This window comes from Rutidosis leptorrhynchoides, unplaced genomic scaffold (assembly GCF_046630445.1).
Source record: "Rutidosis leptorrhynchoides isolate AG116_Rl617_1_P2 unplaced genomic scaffold, CSIRO_AGI_Rlap_v1 contig50, whole genome shotgun sequence".
Lineage (NCBI taxonomy): Eukaryota > Viridiplantae > Streptophyta > Magnoliopsida > Asterales > Asteraceae > Rutidosis > Rutidosis leptorrhynchoides.
In genome coordinates, this window is record NW_027266729.1 from 1 (window position 1) to 22,571 (window position 22,571).

Consider the following 22,571-nt stretch of genomic DNA (forward strand, 5'->3'; position numbering starts at 1 on the left):
ATAAAGTCGAATCGCATGAGCAACCTCACAGACTTGTATTTCTCTCCTTTTCGGTTAAAGAGAGGTACTGCTCGGATCCCTGGTTTCAACTCAGCAACGGGCAAACAAGTTTGGCCTCCAAAGTCATCCTTCTCTGACATGTCATACTCGTGAACTTCGACTCGGAGCAAAGCTAACTCAGGAACAGTCAATTTAAATGTGAACTCTTCATTCCAAACTGGTGTCCAACAGTCTTCAATTGTCCTCGTTTTTTTCATTATCTCATCGACTGGTGCTCCTGATATACCAATCTGAATTTGGACGCAAGATGTTGAGCATATAAGATTTTTGATTGGAAATGACTAGCATCTAACTAGATGCATATTTACAATTTAACGGATTTCCACTTATTATTACCCTGGCATAGAAGTCTGGCGGTGAATACAAATCGAAATGTGTTTGTTTAAAGTCCATGTGCCATCCATCTCCCATATAGATTTTAATCTGTCAAATGAAAGGGAAATTGATGTCAAAGAATGGCAAAAGGGCAGAAGAAGAATTTCATCACAACAAAGATAGTAATTAGTCACCTTTAAGGTTTTCTTCACTGGCAAGGTTGCTTTAGGATCAAATTTCACCTCACCATCTGGACCCTGAGTCATGAGAAACTGAGGCTTTTTGACATAACCACACCCTCCATTCGCTCTGAACATTCCATGCATCAACCAAAGAGATCTACCGTATCCCTGTCAAAGGGTCACCAACACAGTTAGTTCTGGGAATCAGAAAATGTAGAGCAAAAGAAGAAATATGTACACTACAAAGATTAATGTTGTAAGTTGTAACCAATATTTTCTTTTATGAAGAACACGTCAAAGAATTCAATGGAACATGTCCAATACAGAAATGTTCAATTTCATGAATGTTTTAAAACAAATTGTCACTTGTGACTAAACAGACCCAAATTGCGGGGTATTTGAAGGAAATGTGAATGTGGAGTGGAGTGTAGATACAATTTTCGAGAAGGGAAAATAGAAGGATTATAACCTGCATGTTAAAGGCCACCATTTGAGCTCCATGCATCCAACCAATTAGTGGCTTGTAGTTGGAGGGAGTTAAACCGAGTACCCTTGGGATATATCCTCAAAATATTCTTCTGGGTAAACCTAAATGCAAAGCAAAATTCATTCAGATAGAAAATAAATAGACTTCCCACAAAAGCAATGAACTCTACAATGTGTCTTTAAAAAATAAGTCCATGGATGCTTATTTCACTACTTACCTAATGACATCTTTTCCATTAGATGTAGCAGCATTCTCAAGTGCTTGTTCACTCAAACTAAGGCGCTTGACTTTATTAGGTTCTATTTTGAGTGCTGCCTTCAGTCCACCTTTGGGTTTTCCTGCATGAATGGCAATCAGGCGTTCATATTCAGAGGGTTCTGATGAGTTCATGTCATGCCCAGAGTCCTCATCTTCATCTTCTGATTCGCTTGAGAGACTATCACTCTACAAGACAATTATACAAAATGCTTAAATATAATGAAAATGATACGAAGTACCAACATTATAATATCTGACTAGCAAATAAAAAAGAATCATCCCAAAATGATACAAACATTAATAGCAAATCACAGAATGGTGTATTTCTTCCAAAAAAATGTACCTTTTCCCCGTCTTCATGTTCAGCTGTAAGCTCTGCTGGCTCCTTTCCCCATTCATCATCATCAGAATCTTTTTCCTTCCTCGACTTAGAATTTTTACTCTTGGTTCTCTTTTTTGCTTTGAGGTACTCTTTGGGAGGTTTGGTCGATATAATAATTTTGTACTTAAGTTCTTCTGGTGAAGGGAATTCCTGTAAGCATTCAACTTCAGGAACGAACAACATATCCCCAAATGTTTGAACCACCATCTGCAAGCAGAAACACGTTCAATGCAAACATCAACGGATGAACCCTAGCTATAGTCATCTTGAAAATCCATTGAAACGGCTAAAACAATACCTCAGCAACTTTTGCCCTGAGATCTGTTGTAAGATGGTCTTCGAAAGTAATAATGACCGGATAGGGAGAAGCAGAAAAGGCATGCTCTTTAATGGATCTTAAACATTTAATGAGTTCAACTGGTGTTGTCAATGTCCTGTATCCATAAATAGTACAATGTTAAATCTCTTCCATCTTAAAGTAACTACTAATAACGTAATACTACCAAATCAAGTTACCTTCCATGAAGAACATGAACCTCATCTTCCTCTGAGTTAGGCCATAAATCAAGCTCCACTACTCTTACACCTCTGTTCAATGACTTAATAATCGGAACATCACTGCAGTCACTACTTAGTTGATTTCCAGTCAAATACGAATTGTGGCCGGTGTAGATGAAATAATGAGACAACGGAGCAGTCATGTCTTGTACACGAACCTGAGTTTGGAAACTGTTAGCAAGCACATACACAATTCATATAAAAGAGCCGAATTGATCACTATAATATTGCTTTTTTTCACAAGATTTGTTCAGAATATTTCATTTTAGTCTTCAACAAGCTCAAAGTAATCAGTTTATATACATAGAAACATTACAACAAACAAAAATAATTCTCCCAAAGAAGAAATCAAAACAGCAACATTTCCACTTCCAGTTCAATTATGATAAAATTAAGTCAATTAAACAAAAACCCAGAAAGGAGTAAGTACCTGATTATCCATTGGAGGATTTAGATCGACAGAGAAGAGATAAAAGTAAAAATCATCAAGAGTAAGGCCATTATTCCTGGCGAATTTCTTAATGGGATGTCTCTGCATAACTCTATTCACGATCTGTTCGGCGTCGCCATCACCACCAACACCACCGTCCTGATGACCTTGAGCTTTGATCAGAAACTGCTGAAGCTGCTCCGCCGACATGTGGGTCCCACCGTCGGCATACTTCCTAAACTCTTCCTTGACGTCGTCCGGCGCCTCTGCTTCGGCGGTCTTGAACTTCCTAGTGAAGAACAGACAACACCTGTAATTCCCCATCCGGATTTCCCACTCAGTCGACCGTCGGCGAGATTATGACTGTGTGTGTTGGAGACTGGTTTTGATAAATTATGGTCTTTTGTTATTGTGATGAATTTATTTATATATATAGTTATTTATTTATAGTAAAATTGATTAATGACTTTATTTAAGTCAACAAGAACACAGCGTTACTGGTCAGTCGTCAGTAGACGGCCTTTTGTTTTTCCCGCCACTCCACTCCATTTCTTTATTTATTGTTTTCATCAAAACGTGATGGTTCCAATGCTTTTTGTCTGCAGATAATCCATTCATCCGCTACAAAGTATCGTTTTATTATAAAATCTATGCGGTATTTGATTTATTTTTTTCTATCTAATTTTCATATTAATTTTAATAATTATTTTATTATCTTTAGCGTTTATGGATTTGATATAATAAATAATGGATGTGTATAAATTTTTATTATTATTAATTTTTTTTTAAATTCGTAATTTTTATTACACAATATTTAAAGTGTTTTTGAAATTCGTAATTTTTATTACGCGATTTTTGAGGTGGACGGAGTGTACGGTATGAGTATACAGTTTTAGGCAAGGGAAATGGGAACTTTAGTGAATAAGCACGTGTTTGATCCTTATTTACAGGTTAATAATAATAAAGACTAACATGGTCATTATAACTATCACACACGTTTTTCTTGGCTGAGAAAAACGTAAACTGAGAAAAGAAAGCGATAGTGTGGGTGTGAAGCCGTGTAATTAGATGGGATGGGATAACAAATCATTTGTATTTTATCTAGACTAGTGACCTCAAACTTTGAGAATCGATTTTAACTATGCGCAGAAAATGTTGAATAGATTAACTCGTTAACGTGGATAATTGATCGGTATATTCCGTATTGCCTCCAAAAAAGAAAAAATTATTAAAAAAAATGTATTTTAACGATATTTATAGTAAGATGGAACACGTTTCAGAAACAAAATATTTATACCATTATCTCGGCATTTGTCTCAGTAATTAAGATTTTGGGTTCGAAAGCTTCGTATTTTCACGATGTAGGGTTAATTAACCATGCTATAATCATTATCATGTATATAATAATGTGAACGGCTCTTCTAATAAGACTAATATATTCCGTCGTCATGATGTTTATTTTATATTTGATGTTTATTTAACAAATATAAAATATTATGTGTTTTGAGACATATTTAGTATATCTTTTCCACTCTTAGCGATCAAACCAGCCTCTTTTGATCAACGTTAGAAATTTCGAATTCTGAGTATATGTGAGAAAATATTAAGTATATAGTTATCCGATACCTAATTAAACTAGCAATGACTTGTAGTAGAATTGCTTAACTTTAAAATGATTGAAAATTCAATACATATATACTCCACAATATTAATATTCATATTCTAAACTTTAAAAAAAAAAAAAAAAACGTAGATTAAAACATTATTAAATTTTTTACATGCCACCTTCTTCTCATTCTAGAAAAATAATTAGGACTATTTAAGCGTTCAGATCCGGAGAGATGGTATACAACTGGACATACATTTCTTTTTTCTTTTATATTGGTCAGGATCAGGATGAGGACAATAGATAGTGCCAATTAATTGAATATAACTAATCTCCTTTAAATAAAGCAGCTAATTAGAGCTACAGCTTTACTATTCCAAAAAGGCTTTTGCTAATTATGTATGTCTTTTATGGGGCCATTTCGGTTAGTGTCACTAACACTTCATTTATTCTATAACGTAAAAACTCATTATATACTATTAATACTATCAACATGCTTAATTATTAAGTAGTATCCATTATTTTATTTTATTTTATTTTATGAACTATAGACTATATTATTATTTTTTTGAGAATGGTTAGGTAGGCATCTGATCCGAACATATAATAATTCGATAATACATGCCATTCAATACCCAAAATATAGATAGTTCGGCTTCGGCTCAACACTGATATCATTAATAAAAAAATTTGAATCCAATTTACGAGAAAAAGTTTTCGTTAATAAACTATAATCTTAATCGATCCAATTGAAATTTAATTACTAAATGCTATTTTTTTTAAAGGAAATAGTAAATGTATCGGATATTAGTTTCATTAGCTCTTGTGTTTACAAAACTACGTTCGGAGGTCCACGTAATCAGAAAATAGCTATTTACCATTTTTCTTTTAACTTAATTTTTCTTGTTTAAAATTTGAAATCCCCCATCTGCAGTGGATGAGAAAGTATTGCCTCAAATGACATACTCTCTAAATACTCCTTGGACAAGCTGTGATACAAACATGGCCAATAATCAAATCAAAATCAAACATTTGACAGAATGAGAAGAAGAAGCTTAGATGATGATTATGGAAGTTGCCGCTCACGCCCGTTTTCCGTCAACCATTAAGCGCTGCCCGCATTAGCTAAAATAACGGAAAAGGAACACCGGAGGACCTTCAAACCATAATGTTAACAATACAGAGATCTCCGAACATAAAATTTAGATAAATGATCTCCAAACGTGTTTTTAATAAACTCGGAGGCTTACAAATCTTTTACCCTTAAATGCATTCATAACTCATAAGGATGTACGAGTAAAGAAGAAAATACTAGACGACCTACCACTTCAATACGTCATATATACAGCGTAAGTTGGAGTTGTTTCGCACACGTCATCTTTCTTTATGCTGAAGTTAGTTCGATTTCCATCTACCTTCCCTTTAATTAAAGCCAATTCAACTACCGGTCATTATAACACCTTAGTTGATTTGCTATATACTCCTTCCGCCTCAAATTAAATATCGTTATTTTTATAATTTATTGAAAAAAAATTAAATATCGTTTTTTTATATAATGATTGTCGTTTTTTTTTATACATATTATATAAAAAAAAAATACTTAAGGACTAATGGAGTATGATCTTGTGAATTTGGTTTGATACATGTGTTGATATTGATATTTCTCCTGGCATTAAATATATAGAGTATCAACTGCCTAAAATTTTTGTCCACATGTGATACATTAATTACAAATTTGGAGTTAACTTAACAGTCATAAACGCATAAAAGAGATCGTATCAAATGCTTAAGTAAATACAATTTTATTTTATTTGATAATAAGAGTAATTACAAATTTGAGTTAAATTAACATAGTTTTTTCAATTTCTGTAATTATTATAGGTGGGCCATATATGAACGTGGATTTTAGATTGAAAGGCAATTGGGCCCAACTAAAAGTTGCAGGGTTTTGTCGGAGTTTACTGGATTTGTCAGTACTGATAGTGACACTCTGACAATGCATTATATGTTATATTATGATGAAGTTGTTTTCTTTTTTTCTTCACTTTCCTTTCCTTATCCATCTACTCTATTCAAACCAATACAGCAAAAGAGACACATGCATCACCCCTCAAATCATAATAATATTATGATTTCAGGGGTATTTTAGGTATTTGTATGTTATGTGTTTATTTTGATATGTAATTAACATGATTCTTATTTAAAGAAAAAATTTAGATAAACTCCCATAAATACATAAATATTTAGAATAGAATAGATCGAAGGAAATGGACCACTTGAGTTTTCAACATCGTCATCACATAAACAAATACCATGCATACGTCATTACGTCTAATATCTTAATGCTCCTGAAAATAAAAGAAAAACAAAATATGATTCTCACCCGATGAGAGCGTGATCCAATGATTAAAACGTTTCTTCTATGTGAGATCATGAGTTTGATTCTTGAAAAAAACAGATTTCGAATAGAGTAGAATTGTATTAGATATATAAAATAAATAAAAATACTATGATTCTATAAAAAAATAAGAAGTCAAATTTATGAATTTTACTTGAGAATGATAGTGAGATAGGGATACGGCCCAAATATATAGGCCCATTTCACCTTAAAAGCAAGCCCATGTAAAAATTTAAGATCCAACGTCCTATTGCTCATGTAGGAATATGCCGGCCTATTGTTAGATAATAACTTTCCAAGTTCCAGGCCAGACACTTTCTTGCAACTAACTAATGGCAAGAAATAACAATGGTCGGTTTCTGTAATTGAAAACTGAAACCGACGGTGAGCATTCAGTCGGTTGTCGGTCGGTTAACCGATCAGCATACCACCCTGATTATGTTTTCACATTTAGGAGAAAAATCCTGAACAATGTTCTCCCTTTTAATCCAAAATGAAACTAAAGGAGAATGCACATGAAGAGAATTCACAAGGAAGATAAACATACAACCTTGACATCTAAGGTTGAATTACACATGTATTTGTCAAGACTGCAAGCAAGAACTTTCAATATGAGTAGGGGAAGGACCACAAAAAGTTGTCTATGTGTACAATACCGCCACTAACCACAAACAATCCAAAGATGTTTAAGAAAAGAATTTTCCAGACCTTTAATTTTAAAGAGGCATGTCAGTAATGAGGAGCATATATCACTAAAATCATTCCTAAGTTTCACAACTACCATAAACAGGCTCAACACTAAGAACTACTAGTATAAGAAACGAACCTTATTTTGTGTACCCTAAGATTTAACTGAACATTACAACAGTTATATCTAAAGCAACAAAGATTATTAAGTGCATAAATACAGCAGAGGGCACTCATCTTAATATCACGTGTAAACATATCGAAACATCTGCTCAAAGAAACATCGTCATTGAACTCACTTCAACCATAACCTCCTTTGTTCTGAATAGTAGTAAGAAACATGATAGAATTCTAAAACTTGATCCTTTATACAATTTACTAAAACTGGATCCATCACTAGGGTAAAGCACAAAAAACACATTATGGAAATCATTTCAAGAATTTCAAACAACGCATTCATAAGACAACTATGGCAATGTAACAGCTCTATATTAATATAGAAAGAGAGTCCTTAACCGATTACCCCACCATTACCAAGTACTACTAATAGCATAAAATTATTAGGATGATCCAAAGAAAGGTTGCACTCAAGTAAAGATTAGAACAGTATAAGTTATTACTCTGATCGGCTAGCGAACCTCTCAACCTTTTCATCGTTCAAATTGATGCCAACCATAGCCTCGCCCAAGCCGCAACTAACCTCAGCCAAAACATCAGGATCACTGTAATGGGTGACAGCCTGCACAATTGCTCTGGCTCTCCTCACAGGATCACCACTCTTGAACACGCCGGAACCCACAAAAACTCCGTCGCAGCCCAATTGCATCATAAGCGCGGCGTCAGCTGGCGTAGCCACCCCGCGGCGGCGAATTGCACCACCGGCAGCCTCCCAAGTTGTTTGGTCTGCATCACCAAGTCATAAGGGGCTGCAATTTTCTTCGCGAAAGTGAAAACCTCATCATCGTCCATGTTTCTCAGCATCCGAATATCGCCCATCACGGATCTCACGTGCCTAACCGCCTCCACCACATTTCCAGTTCCTGCTTCTCCTTTGGTTCTGATCATCGCCGCGCCTTCGCGAATCCTCCTCAGCGCCTCCCCTAAATTCCGGCAGCCGCAGACGAAAGGGATCCTGAAATTGTGCTTGTTTATGTGATTATCTTCATCGGTAACGGTCAAGACCTCGCTCTCGTCCACATAGTCCACGCCGATTGCTTCAAGGATTTGCGCTTCGACGAAATGGCCGATCCGAGCTTTCGCCATGACTGGAATCGTGACGGCGTTCTTGATGTCTTTGATTAGCTGAGGATCGCTCATTCGTGCAACGCCGCCTTGAGAAACGGATGTCGGCTGGCACGCGCTCGAGAGCCATGACAGCGCACGCACCGGCTTCCTCGGCGATGCGTGCCTGATCGGGTGTGACAACGTCCATGATAACTCCGCCACGGAGCATCTGGGCGAGACCCACTTTGACTGAGAAAGGAGATTTATTCTGAGATGTCTCCGTTAAAGCACCGTTTCCGTATACGGTAACGACGCCGGCGTCTTCCATGGTTATCGTCGGTGATGATGAGGAAGAAATTAGAAAAAATGAGTGAAGAGGATAATCGACAGAGCTTCAGTTTATTTTTTTTATATTAACTCGGAGAATACTCGCTTTACTATAAATAAATAAAAATTATACTTCCAGTCAAAAAATAAATAAAAATTACTGTTTTTTTTTTCAAATGAAAAAGACGATTTTGTCCTCAAATTCTACCTCCCCACATCAGTATGTCATCATCTTTTACCGCTCCATATTAATGTTGTCAACATGAATAATTCAGTTTCAGGTGAATCTAGGAGACTCCTATTAGGAGTATATATACTAAAATGGCAAAGAGTAAAAGGAGACTAATAAAGTTATTGCTTGACGATTACAAAAAAAAAATGGCTTTGTAGATTATATATGGTCTGCCTTCGTTAGAAACATCTTTGACTGTTGAAATTATAAATTTGATTCATGTAAACTCATATTTGTGACATTTGTTCAAGTTGTACAATAACTAGGTTGCAAAAAAGTTTCAAGCAAATAAAAGTTCCATTACCACCTAACTGAATAAGGTCAGCAAGAGACCCTGATTCTCATTATAGTTAGAGACTGTAGGAATATATATTAATGGGTGGGAGGTTTTGGTTGGGTTGGAAATTTTGATCTACGTTACACCTTTATTATGAATATATATTTTTTGATTACGTAAGTTTTAGGATATCTAAAACAATGAGAATCATGTTATAGACATACGATAAATACGTTCTTAATGATGCCCAAAGCTTTGAGTCCAGTAAAAAACAACTGTAAGCTGCCAAAACTGTCGACAAAAAATTATTACCTTGCATCCTGCTATATACTTTATTGTATATAGCCAATCCAAAGAAAGTGAAAACTGTAATTAAGAACAAGTAGGGAAAAAAACTTATGAGAGATGTAGGGGTAAATTAATCATTTTCGGTCTAAAGCAAAAAATTAAATCCGTGGAAGTAGCATTTTCTACCGCGGAAATAGAGCAAGCCAAAACTGTGTTTTCTTTGTAATAAAAAACAAAGGACTGTCACTTCAAATTGGGTGCAAATCCAAGTCGGTCGAAGAAAAAAATGTCCAAGTTATGTTTTCGGTCCCTACAGTTTTAATAATTCGGCACAATCACACCTAATGTTTCAAAACAGCTCGCTGATCTCCATTGTCAATGATTTGTTTGTTGTTCGGTCCAGAGCTAAGAAGGGCTATGCGGCAGAGATCATTAGGATGTCCTTTTTCAAGTTCTTGTAAACTGATCATTAAGATTGAATGAAATAATATGTCGACAATCTGTATCATGTAGAATAGACTTTCAAATCGATTAGAAGTTATCTTCCTCATCATATCTAGCAAAGACACTAGTTACAATATAACTTAACTACACCTCAAGAAAACTGCAAAATTGAATCGACTAAGAATCTAACTCCGACATAGATGTCTGCTTCACCAAGCAAGCAGCAGGACACATGCAAATTCTAACCAGGTTTATATTTGTTGTCTTGCATTATCTTCCATTTCTTTGATATTACTCATTCCTTTGCCCTTCTGCTCGATTAAACGGTCGACCACGTTCAGTTTGGCAGGCTGCAAACTACATGGTGGAACTTGAGAAGGGAAAGAAACTGACTTTTCCAGAAATTCCCTTTGCTTTGGATCGCCTAAGCAAAGGAGAGACTCCGTACACGCTTCTTGAGCAGAAGGTGGAGGAATCGGGTCATAATCCAATAACTTGGAGTACTCATTTATTAGGTTAAACATGTAATCATAAACACGTTCCATTGTCAAGCTTTCCATGAAGTCTTGCCCAGCTTTTCCCATTGCCTTGGCCTGTTCATCCAAATTCAACTACCAGTTCAAGAGAAAATAAAGACAGTATGATGGTGAAATTCATCGGAGAGTGAAAATGTACCTCATTGGGGTTTGTATTACCCCAATCAACGGCATGCTTTATTGACCAACACAAATCAATAGGGGAGACCGGCCAATAGTGTTTCTGAGGGATGAGCCCACGACTGAAGAAATCTTCATACTGAGGGGATATTATAAATGCCAGAGAACCACATGATATTATATATTTCAAGCTCACAGACCAAGCATATCCTTCAGCATAGATTTTGTATCTGCAGAATAGAGTAAGTATGTAACTTCTTAATTGCCTTTGCTATAGATCAACAGCTAGCTGGTTAATGGAATATCGTTGTATGTATAATTTCCTCCTAAATGAATGGCGCTTTTCTGGATGTGAAAGACTCCTTAAATTAAACATGGTTTAATGGATCCTGTTGTTTTCGTCTAGAGGGTACTTTCAGACAAACCATGCATCACAAATGGCCATCAAAACCTTTTCTCAATAGCAGGATGACAAATATTGACTAACTTTAGAGCAGCCAATGATCAATGCAATGGAACCTCAATTCTGCAGATATATCGAATTGCAAGTAACGAAACAATATAACTTCAAAACAATTCAACTTTCTTCAACACTGGTATGACTGACTTCGAGAGGTATACATATTAACTTCGCTTATTATCTTATTTCTCCAGGAAACTACCCAGTTAAATTCATGAATGAGTTGGTAGTTCCAGATAACAACAGATGAGTCCCTTCAACGGAGAGTACTTACCGATATTTACACTGGTTTGATAGTTTCGACTGCTCAAACCCACGTTGAGTTTCCTCAGCCCAATTCTGCAATGCATAATAAGAAATGACATAAAAACTCCGAATTGCTAATTGACTCTTACCACATTAACATATCTTCATGAAAATCAATTACATGCATGGAAATTTCAACTTCACCTGTCGCATAATGCGTGCCCCCCACTGGTTAGTATCGTTACATTCAAGCAAGCTCAACCGAAGAGGAGAGGCAACATCTGGATTTCCTTTCCAGTATGCCAAGGGAAACTTTTTGGACCAGCTTTCGCTTTTGGAACCACCCTTAATATCCTGAAACTCTTCGCCCCAGGGTCGAATATTAATCTCTGGCCTACATGAATAGCAAATTCTTATAAGACACAACTCTGAAGCAGATAGATGAGTAAAACAAAATAAATAAAGGGCGAGTCTTACCAACCCCAGAAAGACCAATCAGGAAATGGGATGTCAAAATGTTCAGGAGTCGTGCAATATCGAAACAAGGGGAGGGGCATTGACCTGTGCTCCGTCCGGTTTAGAATAGGCTTATCCATGCAATCAAACATCATATCAACATCAGGTACCATCCCAGGGTACCTCCTTAACAACTGTGCGAATCCCCAAATAGTAAACATTTGTCTACTCTGTACACAAGCTGTTGAAATTTGGGTGTTGAAGATCAAAGTCGAACAGAGACGGAGAAGAGGAGAAGAAGAGATTTGGGAATTAGGGATTTTGACTCTTGACATTGAAGAAGAAGAATCAGACGACATCGTTTTATTCAACGAAGCACAGCGATTTTTTTCCTTCCTCTACGCAGCACTTGGGCCGCGCGTTTCACTCAAGCCAAAAGGCTTCATTCACTTAGCCCAGCTCAAGTCATCTTCCCACTTCCTCTGTCTCTGGTCCGCATCAGCTGGGCCTCGCAATTCGTCAGCCCAGTTCAGTTCAGCTCAAGCCCGTTGCTTCCTTTCTGCTCGGCCCAAATCTTTCCCTGAGCACAGCATTGCTTCGTTCGGCAGCTGGGCTTCGCAGCTCCCTCGGCCCATTCCGTTCCTTGCTGCAGCTCAGCCCGTTGCAGCCCAGCAGACATTCAACTTCAGTTGCTTGCCCAGCAAGCAACTGTCTTCTCCTCCATTTAGTTTGCTTCCAATACAAGCAACAATCAACAACTCAAATCAACACCATACTTATGACAAACCAACTATTCCAAGCATGCTCTAACCATCCCTAAGCATGGGTTTGATTATAGACATAAGTATGGGTTAGATTAGACTTATTGTATTTAATTTGTTTCATTGTTTTCATTAGTGGTAGAATTTGTAGTATAAATAGAATAGCATTAGCATTGTAATTTCCAAGTTGAAACCATCAACAAGAAATCTTTCTCTCAATTATTTTGTGTTCCAAATCAAAATTTCAACATGGTATCTAGAGCCACAAAGAGAGAATTTTTCTTGTTCATGATTTCAACCCACTCAAACTCAAATCCGAATTTCAAAAATTCATAACTAAATCATCACTTCATGAAATTCGGTGATTCAAATTGAGTTTGTTTTATTTATGAGTCTCCTACAACATATAAAAAATTCAGATCAATTGGAGGTCTCATCAGTTCACAATTCACCCTTTTGTCCAGCATCCTCCACTGAGCTGAATCAGTCCAGTGAGTTGCTGGAAATCATCATTTCATGAGGTAATCCGACTTGGTTTTGATCTTCTATTATTTTTGCTATAAACTAGACACATCAACCTTCAACTTTCATGTTTATGGTATCCTCAAATTCCATCCATGGAATTAGCTAAAAATCATCAAACATGCAGTAGTGAATCCTGTTTTTCATTGCTGTCTTCACTGTCCAGTTTTAGTCAAAAATTCATATCAAATCAAAACAAGTCCAAAAACCCTCAAATCACTTTCAATTGATTCCTAACTCATATATCTTCATTTTATCTCTTAAAACTTTTGCCTAATTCGGTTTAGTTCATGAGGTATGAAGTCTTAAAGTTAGAGTCAATTTCAAAATCTGTGCTGTCTTAGTGATAGCTTCACATTCAAATCACTTCAATTCATTTTCAGAATTGAGAACTTCATCACAATGGCATTTCAAAAGTGTCATTTTCAATTCATGAACTTAGGTTCATTCAACTTTCTTGGCATCTCAAAATGTCAAGAATTCAACTCAAAATCAGGAAGTTTAACTTCCTTTCAACTCATGAACTTTAAAGTTCATTCAAAGATTTTTGGCATTACAATAATGTCAAAATTTCAATTCAAAAAAAAAAAACAGAAACAGGAAGTTTTAACTTCCCTTCAACCAAAGGATTCAATTCCTTTTTCAACTCACTTTCATTCGGAGATTTAAAAGTCTCAATCACTCATTTCACTCAATGTTTTTGCTTTGTTGGTGACACATTTTGTCATCATCTTCACACTTACATTCACACTGAAATTGGCTGGGCTGCCAAGGTTTCAATTTTAATGGTCGGACAACAGGCCATAATGGATTCTTATCTATGCTGTTATAACTGCGATGATCGTTGGAAGAGGAAGCCATGCTACCATCTCTCACTCAAAGCCTTGCTGTGTTTCACCATTCATCATCACATCCACGATTCTGGTGAAACAAGGCAGGGAGCAGAGGTTGCTGCCTCTGTACGGCCAAAGGACAACAATGGCCACAATTCTCAGGAAGCTCTCCGACGTGCCAAGTTCAAGTTCCCTGGCCGTCAAAAGATCATTGTTAGCAGGAAGTGGGGATTTACCAAGTTCAGCTGTGCTGAGTACGTGAAGCTCAAGCAAGAGAATAGAATTGTCCCAGATGCTTGGTTCCATTCTCCATTGGAAACTATGTCGATGTAATTTGGTGTGACATTGTTTCGATGGCCAGCCAAAGCTCTCAATGTCCTGCAAACCCATTTGTTTCAATCACTGTCATCATCATCACATTCACCATTCACAATTACAGTTTCACTCAAGAGAATGGACAATGTTCTCAACAACCATCCAAATAAAACAGGGAAGGTGAAAGCTGAAATCGACCTTGAAATTCAGCATCATCACGCTACTTGTGTAGCGCTCTCACTAATTATATGGCAGAGCTCTCAGCAAAGCTCGATTTGATGTGAAGATCATCTGGGCTGGTTCTCGTCAAGCCTTCGAAGTCTCCGATCGAATCTCTCGGCTCATCGCCAGTAATCTCGTCTTTAGGAAGGCCAACAACAACATCGGCGACAGTAGCATTCACAAGCTCAGACAACTCATCCTCGAATTCCAACCACCCCAATTTCATTATCTCCAAGCTTGGACTTATCGAGCTTCGACAAGTCCAGCTTGCGGGGGGCTGTTGAAATTTGGGTGTTGAAGATCAAAGTCGAACAGAGACGGAGAAGAGGAGAAGAAGAGATTTGGGAATTAGGGATTTTGACTCTTGACATTGAAGAAGAAGAATCAGACGACATCGTTTTATTCAACGAAGCACAGCGATTTTTTTCCTTCCTCTACGCAGCACTTGGGCCGCGCGTTTCACTCAAGCCAAAAGGCTTCATTCACTTAGCCCAGCTCAAGTCATCTTCCCACTTCCTCTGTCTCTGGTCCGCATCAGCTGGGCCTCGCATTCGTCAGCCCAGTTCAGTTCAGCTCAAGCCCGTTGCTTCCTTTCTGCTCGGCCCAAATCTTTCCCTGAGCACAGCATTGCTTCGTTCGGCAGCTGGGCTTCGCAGCTCCCTCGGCCCATTCCGTTCCTTGCTGCAGCTCAGCCCGTTGCAGCCCAGCAGACATTCAACTTCAGTTGCTTGCCCAGCAAGCAACTGTCTTCTCCTCCATTTAGTTTGCTTCCAATACAAGCAACAATCAACAACTCAAATCAACACCATACTTATGACAAACCAACTATTCCAAGCATGCTCTAACCATCCCTAAGCATGGGTTTGATTATAGACATAAGTATGGGTTAGATTAGACTTATTGTATTTAATTTGTTTCATTGTTTTCATTAGTGGTAGAATTTGTAGTATAAATAGAATAGCATTAGCATTGTAATTTCCAAGTTGAAACCATCAACAAGAAATCTTTCTCTCAATTATTTTGTGTTTCCAAATCAAAATTTCAACACAAGCATAATACAAATCCACAAACAGTCGACCTCCAGAGATAACAATCCTAAAAGCGGCGAATTTCCTTGCCTCCATTACATGGTCGATTGAAATCCCTGTCTTAGCCCATGGTTCAAGATCTCTCCGAATATAACTGAAGAATTCAGGACATTTTGGGACTGCCTGAGGAGAATGCGGACGCCGTTTTCTAAGGTTTCCAGTAACAGAAGTCCTATCGGCGGCGGCGGGAGTGGTGGAATTGCCATATCGGCAAGCGAGATACGAGCATTGTATGATCTTAAAGCACGAGATTGTCTGGTTTCCTCATTAAAGTCTTTACGAGGAAACGGATGCCATGGGGTGGGTTCTAAATTGTGCCCAGCTATCGTTTTCGTCTTCGTTGCGAAATCATCAACCTGAAACACAACAAATAAAAAACAGATCATCAACTATTCGATGAAATGCCTCAACCAAACAGATTGAATAATAATATTGCCTTGTAGAGGAAAAGAGCAGTGAGAGAGAAGAGGGAGAGAGCGATGACACAGGGGAGAACATATGAGGGAGATCTCGGAGGAGAGTGTAATTTCCTCGAGTGAACAACCATTGTTGCAGCTCAAGCATTGGATTGGAAAGGAAGAATCTGTCTTTCAGGAATATTTTTGGATCTGTCAAGCCTTCTTTTATGTGTACGTGGCGGGAAACTGGCGTTACTTATTTTTTGAAGGTGTACAGATCACTAAGAATTTATCTTGCCACGTGAGCTCTGTTTGTTTGTTATTTCCCTTTATTTGACCACTTTCCTAACATCTAGGATCACTTCCTGCTCGCCTCAACTTTTATTTTGTTTGTTTCTTCGTTTTATATTTTGTCGTTTTGTGATTAACCAAGGCTAATGGGTCGAGTGGTAATGATAAACAAACTCACCCAAAATTAAATTCATCGAACTCATCGGTTTTGATAGCTTTTTGCCCGATGAGTCTGGTTTGGATGAGTTCAAAAATCATGCCTCATTGATCGGGTGTTTATTCGTGTGAGCTTTTATATGCAAATAGAATTGTATAGGCTAAGGGTTGTGTTGTGTAGTCCAAAAAAAAAGACTATTTATCCTACTAATACAAGATTAATCACCCAACATTTCCTTATAAGAAAGTAAAAAGTAAATACATTGAAATTTGGGTTCAAACTGTAAATATCTTTCTGACTTTCTTCATCTTCCTGCGACAAACAGGACAAATTCCTTCCTCATCGGCGATCCTGCAGCGAGTCAAACTCAATTACAATTAGAACTTAATTAGTGGGTAATTAATGATGATGATGAGGATAGTAATACGTACCTTGTGGCACAAGTAAAACAAGCAACACAGTGTCCACAAGGAAGGAAGAAGCATTCTCTTGGAGCATCCCAACAAATAGCACAAAGTCGTCGGAGATTGTCATCATTGGCCTGATGATCTCCATGTTTTGAAGAAGGAAGCAAGTCATCTTCATCTTGAGAATTATATTCATGAGATGATCCCCAGCTCGAAAGGTCGTCGTCTTTTTGAGACGTCAGCAATGGGGCTCCTGTCTCTGTCTCTACTCCTCCTGATCCTTGTTGTTGCCTTCTGTTTTGGTAAATGTTGCATAGTAACAATACCAACAAGATGATGGCTGTCAACACACCTGCAAATTAAAATAAATAATTATAATTATACAATTGTATCAGTTGTTTTTACTCAAAAGGAGCATTGACTCAACCGGTCAAGGTTGCTCATTTATCGATTGGAGGTCACAAGTTCGAATGTATATGTATATGATAAGGGTGGCAGTTTAGTAAACCTGTTCCGACAAAATATATGATCCACCTTGGTCCATATGAGAGTTTGACATACCAGTTTTCATCAATGGGATACTGAAAAAAGAACACCTGTATCAGATCAGATTAATGTTTGAAATGTTGATAATCCAATCCTAGCGGTTTTATGTTTTTACCTGTGGAGGACCTGGAGAGGTTAGAACAGCTACATTGGTCCCTAGAAGGAAAAGTTTTAGACTGCATAAATGGTTGATGAGCGAACACCTATGGTATGCCTTCCTAGTGTCGTATACCAATGCTTTCACTCTCAATTCCAACTCTACCTGTATAATTTTATAATCCATATGTATTACTATCTCATATGATGAATCTATGTACATATACTACTTTCGTATCACAATGGATGATGTTTTGTACTTTTAATTCATTCATATGGACATGTATATCTTTGTGAGACGGAGGGAGTAATATTTACCTCCACTTCTTCGGAGTTCAGATTTCCAACAGCAATATAATAATTACAAGGCATTGAAATTTGCTGTTGGATGTTTCCGGTTCCTGCAACAATAAGGCAGGCAGGGAAATGAAATGAAATGAGAGTAGAAATGGATAAATACAGAGTAAAATACTTAAATTAGCCATTAGATTGTAAGTACTATGTATGTACTGTATGTATTACCAGAAATGATATTCCAAGACAAGGTTGTATTAGGATAAGATGGATCACCAATCCACTCAGCTAGGCTTTCTTTGCCTTGGGCGATTACAAGGGACAAAGGCAAGGAATTCTTAGACTTTACGATGTAAGATATGTCGACTTTCGATCCTTGGTTTAGATAGTACACCCATTCCTGAGAAAGAGAGCAATCCAACAAAACTATATCATTGAACTAAAAATCAGATACTAGCTATTAGTATATGGTAATTAAGTTGGGAAAGGATAATAAGATGCATGCCTTGTGAGAATTGACTGGTACAAATGTGTTGTGAGATTCATTCCAGCTAATTTCGACATCCAATGCTGGAGCTTTGTAAAATCCATACAACACTGGCCCCGATTTTAGTTCATCTAATCCTTGTACCTGTGTTTTGTATTACAATATCATCATGACATTACTAGTAGCAGAATCAAAGACAGGAAAAAATAACACTATCTACTACCACCGACCACATTGGTCACTCTTTTACAAAGAGTTCTGGTTTTCCTACAATCAGGGACCATATGACAACTTATCAGAGTTTAAGGGCTGTTTTGTAAAACAAGTCAAACTTTCTGTTTCTGCATTCTACCCAGATTTCTTGCCGGAGACAATAATACAACAATAGCTACTTAGATATGAAACTATATAATTAATTAATCCCGTACTTACCTTAATAGTCTGTACAAAGAATGGATTAGTTTTTAGAAGGCGAGAGCAATTTGGCCCCAATTGTACATTCATAGATCCATAAAACCCAAGTATCATCGTCATAGATGCTGCACATTTTTCATCAAAAGGCCAGATAAGATAAGATTAATTAGCATATATTATATGATGCTTGTAATTATAGTATAAAGTTAAGTAGTTAAGTTAGATATTGCTGACCAAATAACCAGAATGTAAGGACGACAACAAGGCAAGTCCAAACATCATCCCTCAATAAACTTGCTCTTGCCATATTTGACATTATTGATATATTCACACGATATAATATACTCCGAGTATTAACATTCCATTGCTGCCGATGATTTTCTTCCCTGGTCCTGCTGCCTCTATCATCATTTTCTTGTCTAACAACATTCTGATCTTCTCCAGAAGTTGAAGATAACGATATCGGACTAACCTCAGAAACAGAACCATTTCCCTCTTCTTCCATGTCTCAAACTCAAAACCAAATAAGTATATATATATATATATATATATATATAAAATATGCTGCAAATCGATTTAATTATTTATTTATTTCTAAGAAAAATGTAAAATAATTAATGGAGGAATGTATGTGTTGTGAAGGGGTAATTGATAAAGCCTAGCTAATGATATCGTTGGTCTTTCATTCATTCCATTTTCCATTTTGGAGAGCTTGTCTCCAATACCAAGCAGTCTCTGATCTTTACATTTTTTTTTTCCTTCATGGGACTGGTAGTTGGTATGTGACAGTTACTTGACCAATAAGCTCTCTCTTCTCTTTCTATATGTTTATGTGGCAGGCTCCGATTGGACGATCGAGTGAATGTTTTGCCATTTCTCTGTAGAGTCAGAAAGAGTGACACTTAACCCTGACAAGTGACAACTACAAAACTCTAGATTAAAACTACTTATGGACTAGATAGTCAGTAGAGAGAATATAGGGACTAAGTAATCGAAAAACTTAAACATTGAGGACCAAATAAATATAAGTTACTGACTAAAGGGAATTGATTCCAGACATTGCTTCTAAACACGCTTACTGGATGAATTGGTGCCACGTGGAAGACTATAATTGGTTAGTTAATTAAAAGAATCGCTCAATGACGACTTCTATACTAATTGGATCCTTATTAAACTCGTCTTCACTCTTCACACAAGCTCACAACACACTGAAGCATCAATGGCGAGAATATCAAGCTTGTTGTTTTGCACGATTCTTCTAACTATCGGGTCATTATCTCTCATCCAGGTATTCTTCAGATCCGATTGTCTTTATTCTGATCTGTTTCTGGGATTTGAGATGATGTTTTTTTTAATGTAGTTTTCGTTGAATTAGGCGAAGAAATCAGATTTGAAAGAAATTACTCATAAAGTGTTCTTCGATGTTGAGATCGCCGGAAAACCTGCCGGTATGTTTGTTTTCTACCCTTTAATTTGCTGCCCGATAGTTTGCTTACTTTCTGGATAAACTGATTCGTATTGATTGATTAATTTATAAAGGTCGGATTGTGATGGGACTATTCGGGAAGGCCGTCCCGAAAACAGCAGGTATTTTGATTTGTGTCTATACGAAATTAATTTGATCTACCCATTGAATCATGATCCAAGTTAATCGCTTCACTTTGATTTCTGTTTCCAGAAAATTTCCGAGCTCTATGCACAGGTACTCTTATGATCATCCTTTTTCGTTTCGTTTCATGTCAAGATCCAATGTTCGATATAAAATTTTTATCCAATCAATGTTGTCTGCAATCCTGCTGTCAAATTTATGTGTTTCTTTGAACATTGTAATTTCAGGGGAGAAAGGTATTGGAAAGAGTGGAAAGCCACTACATTACAAGGGAAGCTCATTCCACAGAATCATTCCCAGCTTTATGATTCAAGGAGGTGATTTTACTCTTGGTGATGGAAGGGGTGGTGAATCTATCTACGGAGAGAAATTTGCTGATGAGAACTTCAAGTTGAAGCACACTGGACCAGGTATACCACGAACAAAATGTCATATCTTTCTATTTTCGATTAATCGGGTCATGTGAGCAATGCCTAAGCACTGTGTTTTTTACTAGGGTTTTTGTCGATGGCCAACGCTGGTCCAGACACCAATGGTTCACAATTCTTCATCACAACCGTGACTACTAGCTGGTAAGTAGTTGTTAACTGACATTTTCAAACTTTTCCTTTTTTATTTAGTTATTTCTTACATCTTTTTGAATAATTCAGCTTAGCATGTATGATTACCTGGATATATTAGCTCCATAGAGCCATTTTTCTAGGCGTAGATCTCAGCAAAGAATTTATTTTATATTTTAGCAATGATAATATATTTTGGGATGACAAATGCATTTCTACCATTGTTTTTGGCCTCAGATTTTACAGCTACTTATAGTGTTGAATAATCATGTTTTTGTGCAGGTTGGATGGAAGACATGTAGTTTTCGGAAAGGTGATATCAGGAATGGACGTGGTTTACAAAGTAGAAGCAGAGGGAAAGCAAAGTGGCACACCAAAGAGCAAAGTTGTTATAGCTGATAGTGGCGAGCTCCCACTATAATCACTTCTATGGAAGAATGAAATTTGATTATCTTTTTTTATCATTACTTTCCCTTGCACTAGCACTAGACTCTGTTTTTCACCTGTTCTAATTTAAGCTAAAAAAAATATTATGTGAATCGGCTGTCATGACAACATCGTGGTTAATCTGCATCTGCTATATTTAGCTCACATATGAGTTTCGTTGTGTTTGGTAAACCTTTTTAGCAGACAAATCATGGTTTTTAAGCATGCCATTTTAATTTGGCCAAGCTATATATTTGGTCCCTCGTCTTCAAGCAATTAAACTCATCAAACCTTTATGTTTATCTGATTGGGCTTTCATCCTCGCGTTATCTTGTTAGTTGATATTTGGTCCTTTTGGCTTAACACCTCTGAAAATATAATCCAAGTGTCGTCTTGCAACCAATTATAAGGTGCCACATGAATATCCTTGTGGCGCTACTCTTGGTGCTACTCCATCCCATCCCAATTCCCGTCATCCCCGTAGGCCGAAACAAATCTCCAATTATACAACCAAACAGTCTACTTTCAACTTCACAACCAAACAAAACCCAACCCTCTCTGTCATTTGTTCTTCGCCAGACGCCACTTCCAAAATCCAGAAAACGCCCTCCAGGAGTGGCTCGACCCTTAGACAACCAAGACGGTCGTCTAGGGTCCAAATTATTGAAGCTATACGTCCAAATTTTAGAGATCATATACTGAAAAGTAAAAACATCTATAACTTTATATTAAAAAATTTATAATATATTTTCCTTAGGCGTGAGGTCATAAATTCGACTCTTAGGGGAGCGGACTTTGGGTGGATTATTATATCATAAAAAAAAAAAAAAAAAAAAACACCTGCATAAATTTGAATCGGCGTTGAAATGTAAGGACCAAGAATCCTTCGTTCAACGAGATAACGTGAAGAGCAAACACGCAATAAGATAGACATGAAGGCTAAATAAGTTTAATTAATTAAACAAGGGGGACCAAACTTATAGCTAAGTAAAGTATACATAGCTGATAAATTGGTCTACAAAACAAAAACTAATTTTAGAAATCTAAAAGCTTTGAGGTCGCTGCTCCTATATTGGCTCCTCCACTGCAAACTCCTAGTATCCTAGTGTTTGTACATTACAGTAAAAGAGCCCTTGAGTTTGTTAAACAACAACAGCTAATGTAAATGTATT

The 22,571-nt window shown here is 37.0% G+C and overlaps 5 protein-coding genes across 6 annotated transcripts; 1 reads left to right on the forward strand and 4 right to left on the reverse strand.

Moving 5' to 3' along the window:
• Nucleotides 1–8: 8 nt before the first annotated feature.
• Nucleotides 9–2,996, reverse strand: LOC139884074 (phosphoinositide phospholipase C 4-like; the record flags this gene model as incomplete). The annotated part of the gene is given in 10 exon segments (XM_071868151.1): nucleotides 9–290; nucleotides 397–483; nucleotides 570–725; nucleotides 1,027–1,095; nucleotides 1,097–1,145; nucleotides 1,262–1,488; nucleotides 1,646–1,891; nucleotides 1,983–2,118; nucleotides 2,201–2,400; nucleotides 2,673–2,996. Coding segments are annotated over 10 exon segments (1,776 nt in total), but the record flags the coding sequence as incomplete, so codon positions are not given.
• A 4,983-nt stretch (nucleotides 2,997–7,979) lies between these two features.
• LOC139884094 (probable pyridoxal 5'-phosphate synthase subunit PDX1) lies at nucleotides 7,980–8,915 on the reverse strand. The gene is given in 3 exon segments (XM_071868169.1): nucleotides 7,980–8,224; nucleotides 8,227–8,701; nucleotides 8,703–8,915. Coding segments are annotated over 3 exon segments (933 nt in total).
• A 1,491-nt stretch (nucleotides 8,916–10,406) lies between these two features.
• On the reverse strand, nucleotides 10,407–16,261 carry LOC139884075 (uncharacterized). The gene is given in 8 exon segments (XM_071868152.1): nucleotides 10,407–10,748; nucleotides 10,831–11,041; nucleotides 11,546–11,610; nucleotides 11,722–11,911; nucleotides 11,995–12,214; nucleotides 15,675–15,956; nucleotides 15,959–16,070; nucleotides 16,151–16,261. Coding segments are annotated over 8 exon segments (1,533 nt in total).
• A 574-nt stretch (nucleotides 16,262–16,835) lies between these two features.
• Nucleotides 16,836–19,309, reverse strand: LOC139884076 (E3 ubiquitin-protein ligase APD2-like). The gene is made up of 9 exons (XM_071868153.1): nucleotides 19,039–19,309; nucleotides 18,823–18,929; nucleotides 18,424–18,534; nucleotides 18,132–18,303; nucleotides 17,928–18,010; nucleotides 17,629–17,775; nucleotides 17,476–17,548; nucleotides 16,992–17,319; nucleotides 16,836–16,911 (listed from the first exon to the last, which is right to left on the reverse strand). Exons 1-9 carry the CDS (start codon nucleotides 19,307–19,309, stop codon nucleotides 16,836–16,838), a joined length of 1,368 nt encoding a protein of 455 aa, XP_071724254.1.
• Nucleotides 19,310–20,023: 714 nt separating this feature from the next.
• Nucleotides 20,024–21,394, forward strand: LOC139884093 (peptidyl-prolyl cis-trans isomerase CYP19-4-like). 2 transcript variants are annotated; one of them, XM_071868167.1, is made up of 7 exons: nucleotides 20,024–20,092; nucleotides 20,180–20,252; nucleotides 20,344–20,391; nucleotides 20,483–20,506; nucleotides 20,641–20,823; nucleotides 20,910–20,985; nucleotides 21,256–21,394. In XM_071868167.1, exons 1-7 carry the CDS (start codon nucleotides 20,024–20,026, stop codon nucleotides 21,392–21,394), a joined length of 612 nt encoding a protein of 203 aa, XP_071724268.1. The 2 variants fall into 2 exon arrangements, with proteins under 2 accessions (XP_071724268.1, XP_071724269.1); XM_071868168.1 differs by having other exon boundaries at nucleotides 20,940–20,985.
• Nucleotides 21,395–22,571: the final 1,177 nt, after the last annotated feature.

Bases quoted from the DNA above. Each gene is read 5' to 3' on its own strand.
- LOC139884093 (XM_071868167.1), top strand. From the start codon at position 20,024: ATGGCGAGAATATCAAGCTTGTTGTTTTGCACGATTCTTCTAACTATC. The intron at 20,392-20,482 runs GTATTTTGATTT...TTCTGTTTCCAG, and splicing joins GGCCGTCCCGAAAACAGCAG to AAAATTTCCGAGCTCTATGC. The intron at 20,824-20,909 runs GTATACCACGAA...GTTTTTTACTAG, and splicing joins GTTGAAGCACACTGGACCAG to GGTTTTTGTCGATGGCCAAC.
- LOC139884076 (XM_071868153.1), bottom strand. From the start codon at position 19,309: ATGGAAGAAGAGGGAAATGGTTCTGTTTCTGAGGTTAGTCCGATATCG. The intron at 18,011-18,131 runs GTAATACATACA...TTATTGTTGCAG, and splicing joins GTCTTGGAATATCATTTCTG to GAACCGGAAACATCCAACAG. The intron at 17,549-17,628 runs GTAAAAACATAA...TTCTTTTTTCAG, and splicing joins CCTCTCCAGGTCCTCCACAG to TATCCCATTGATGAAAACTG.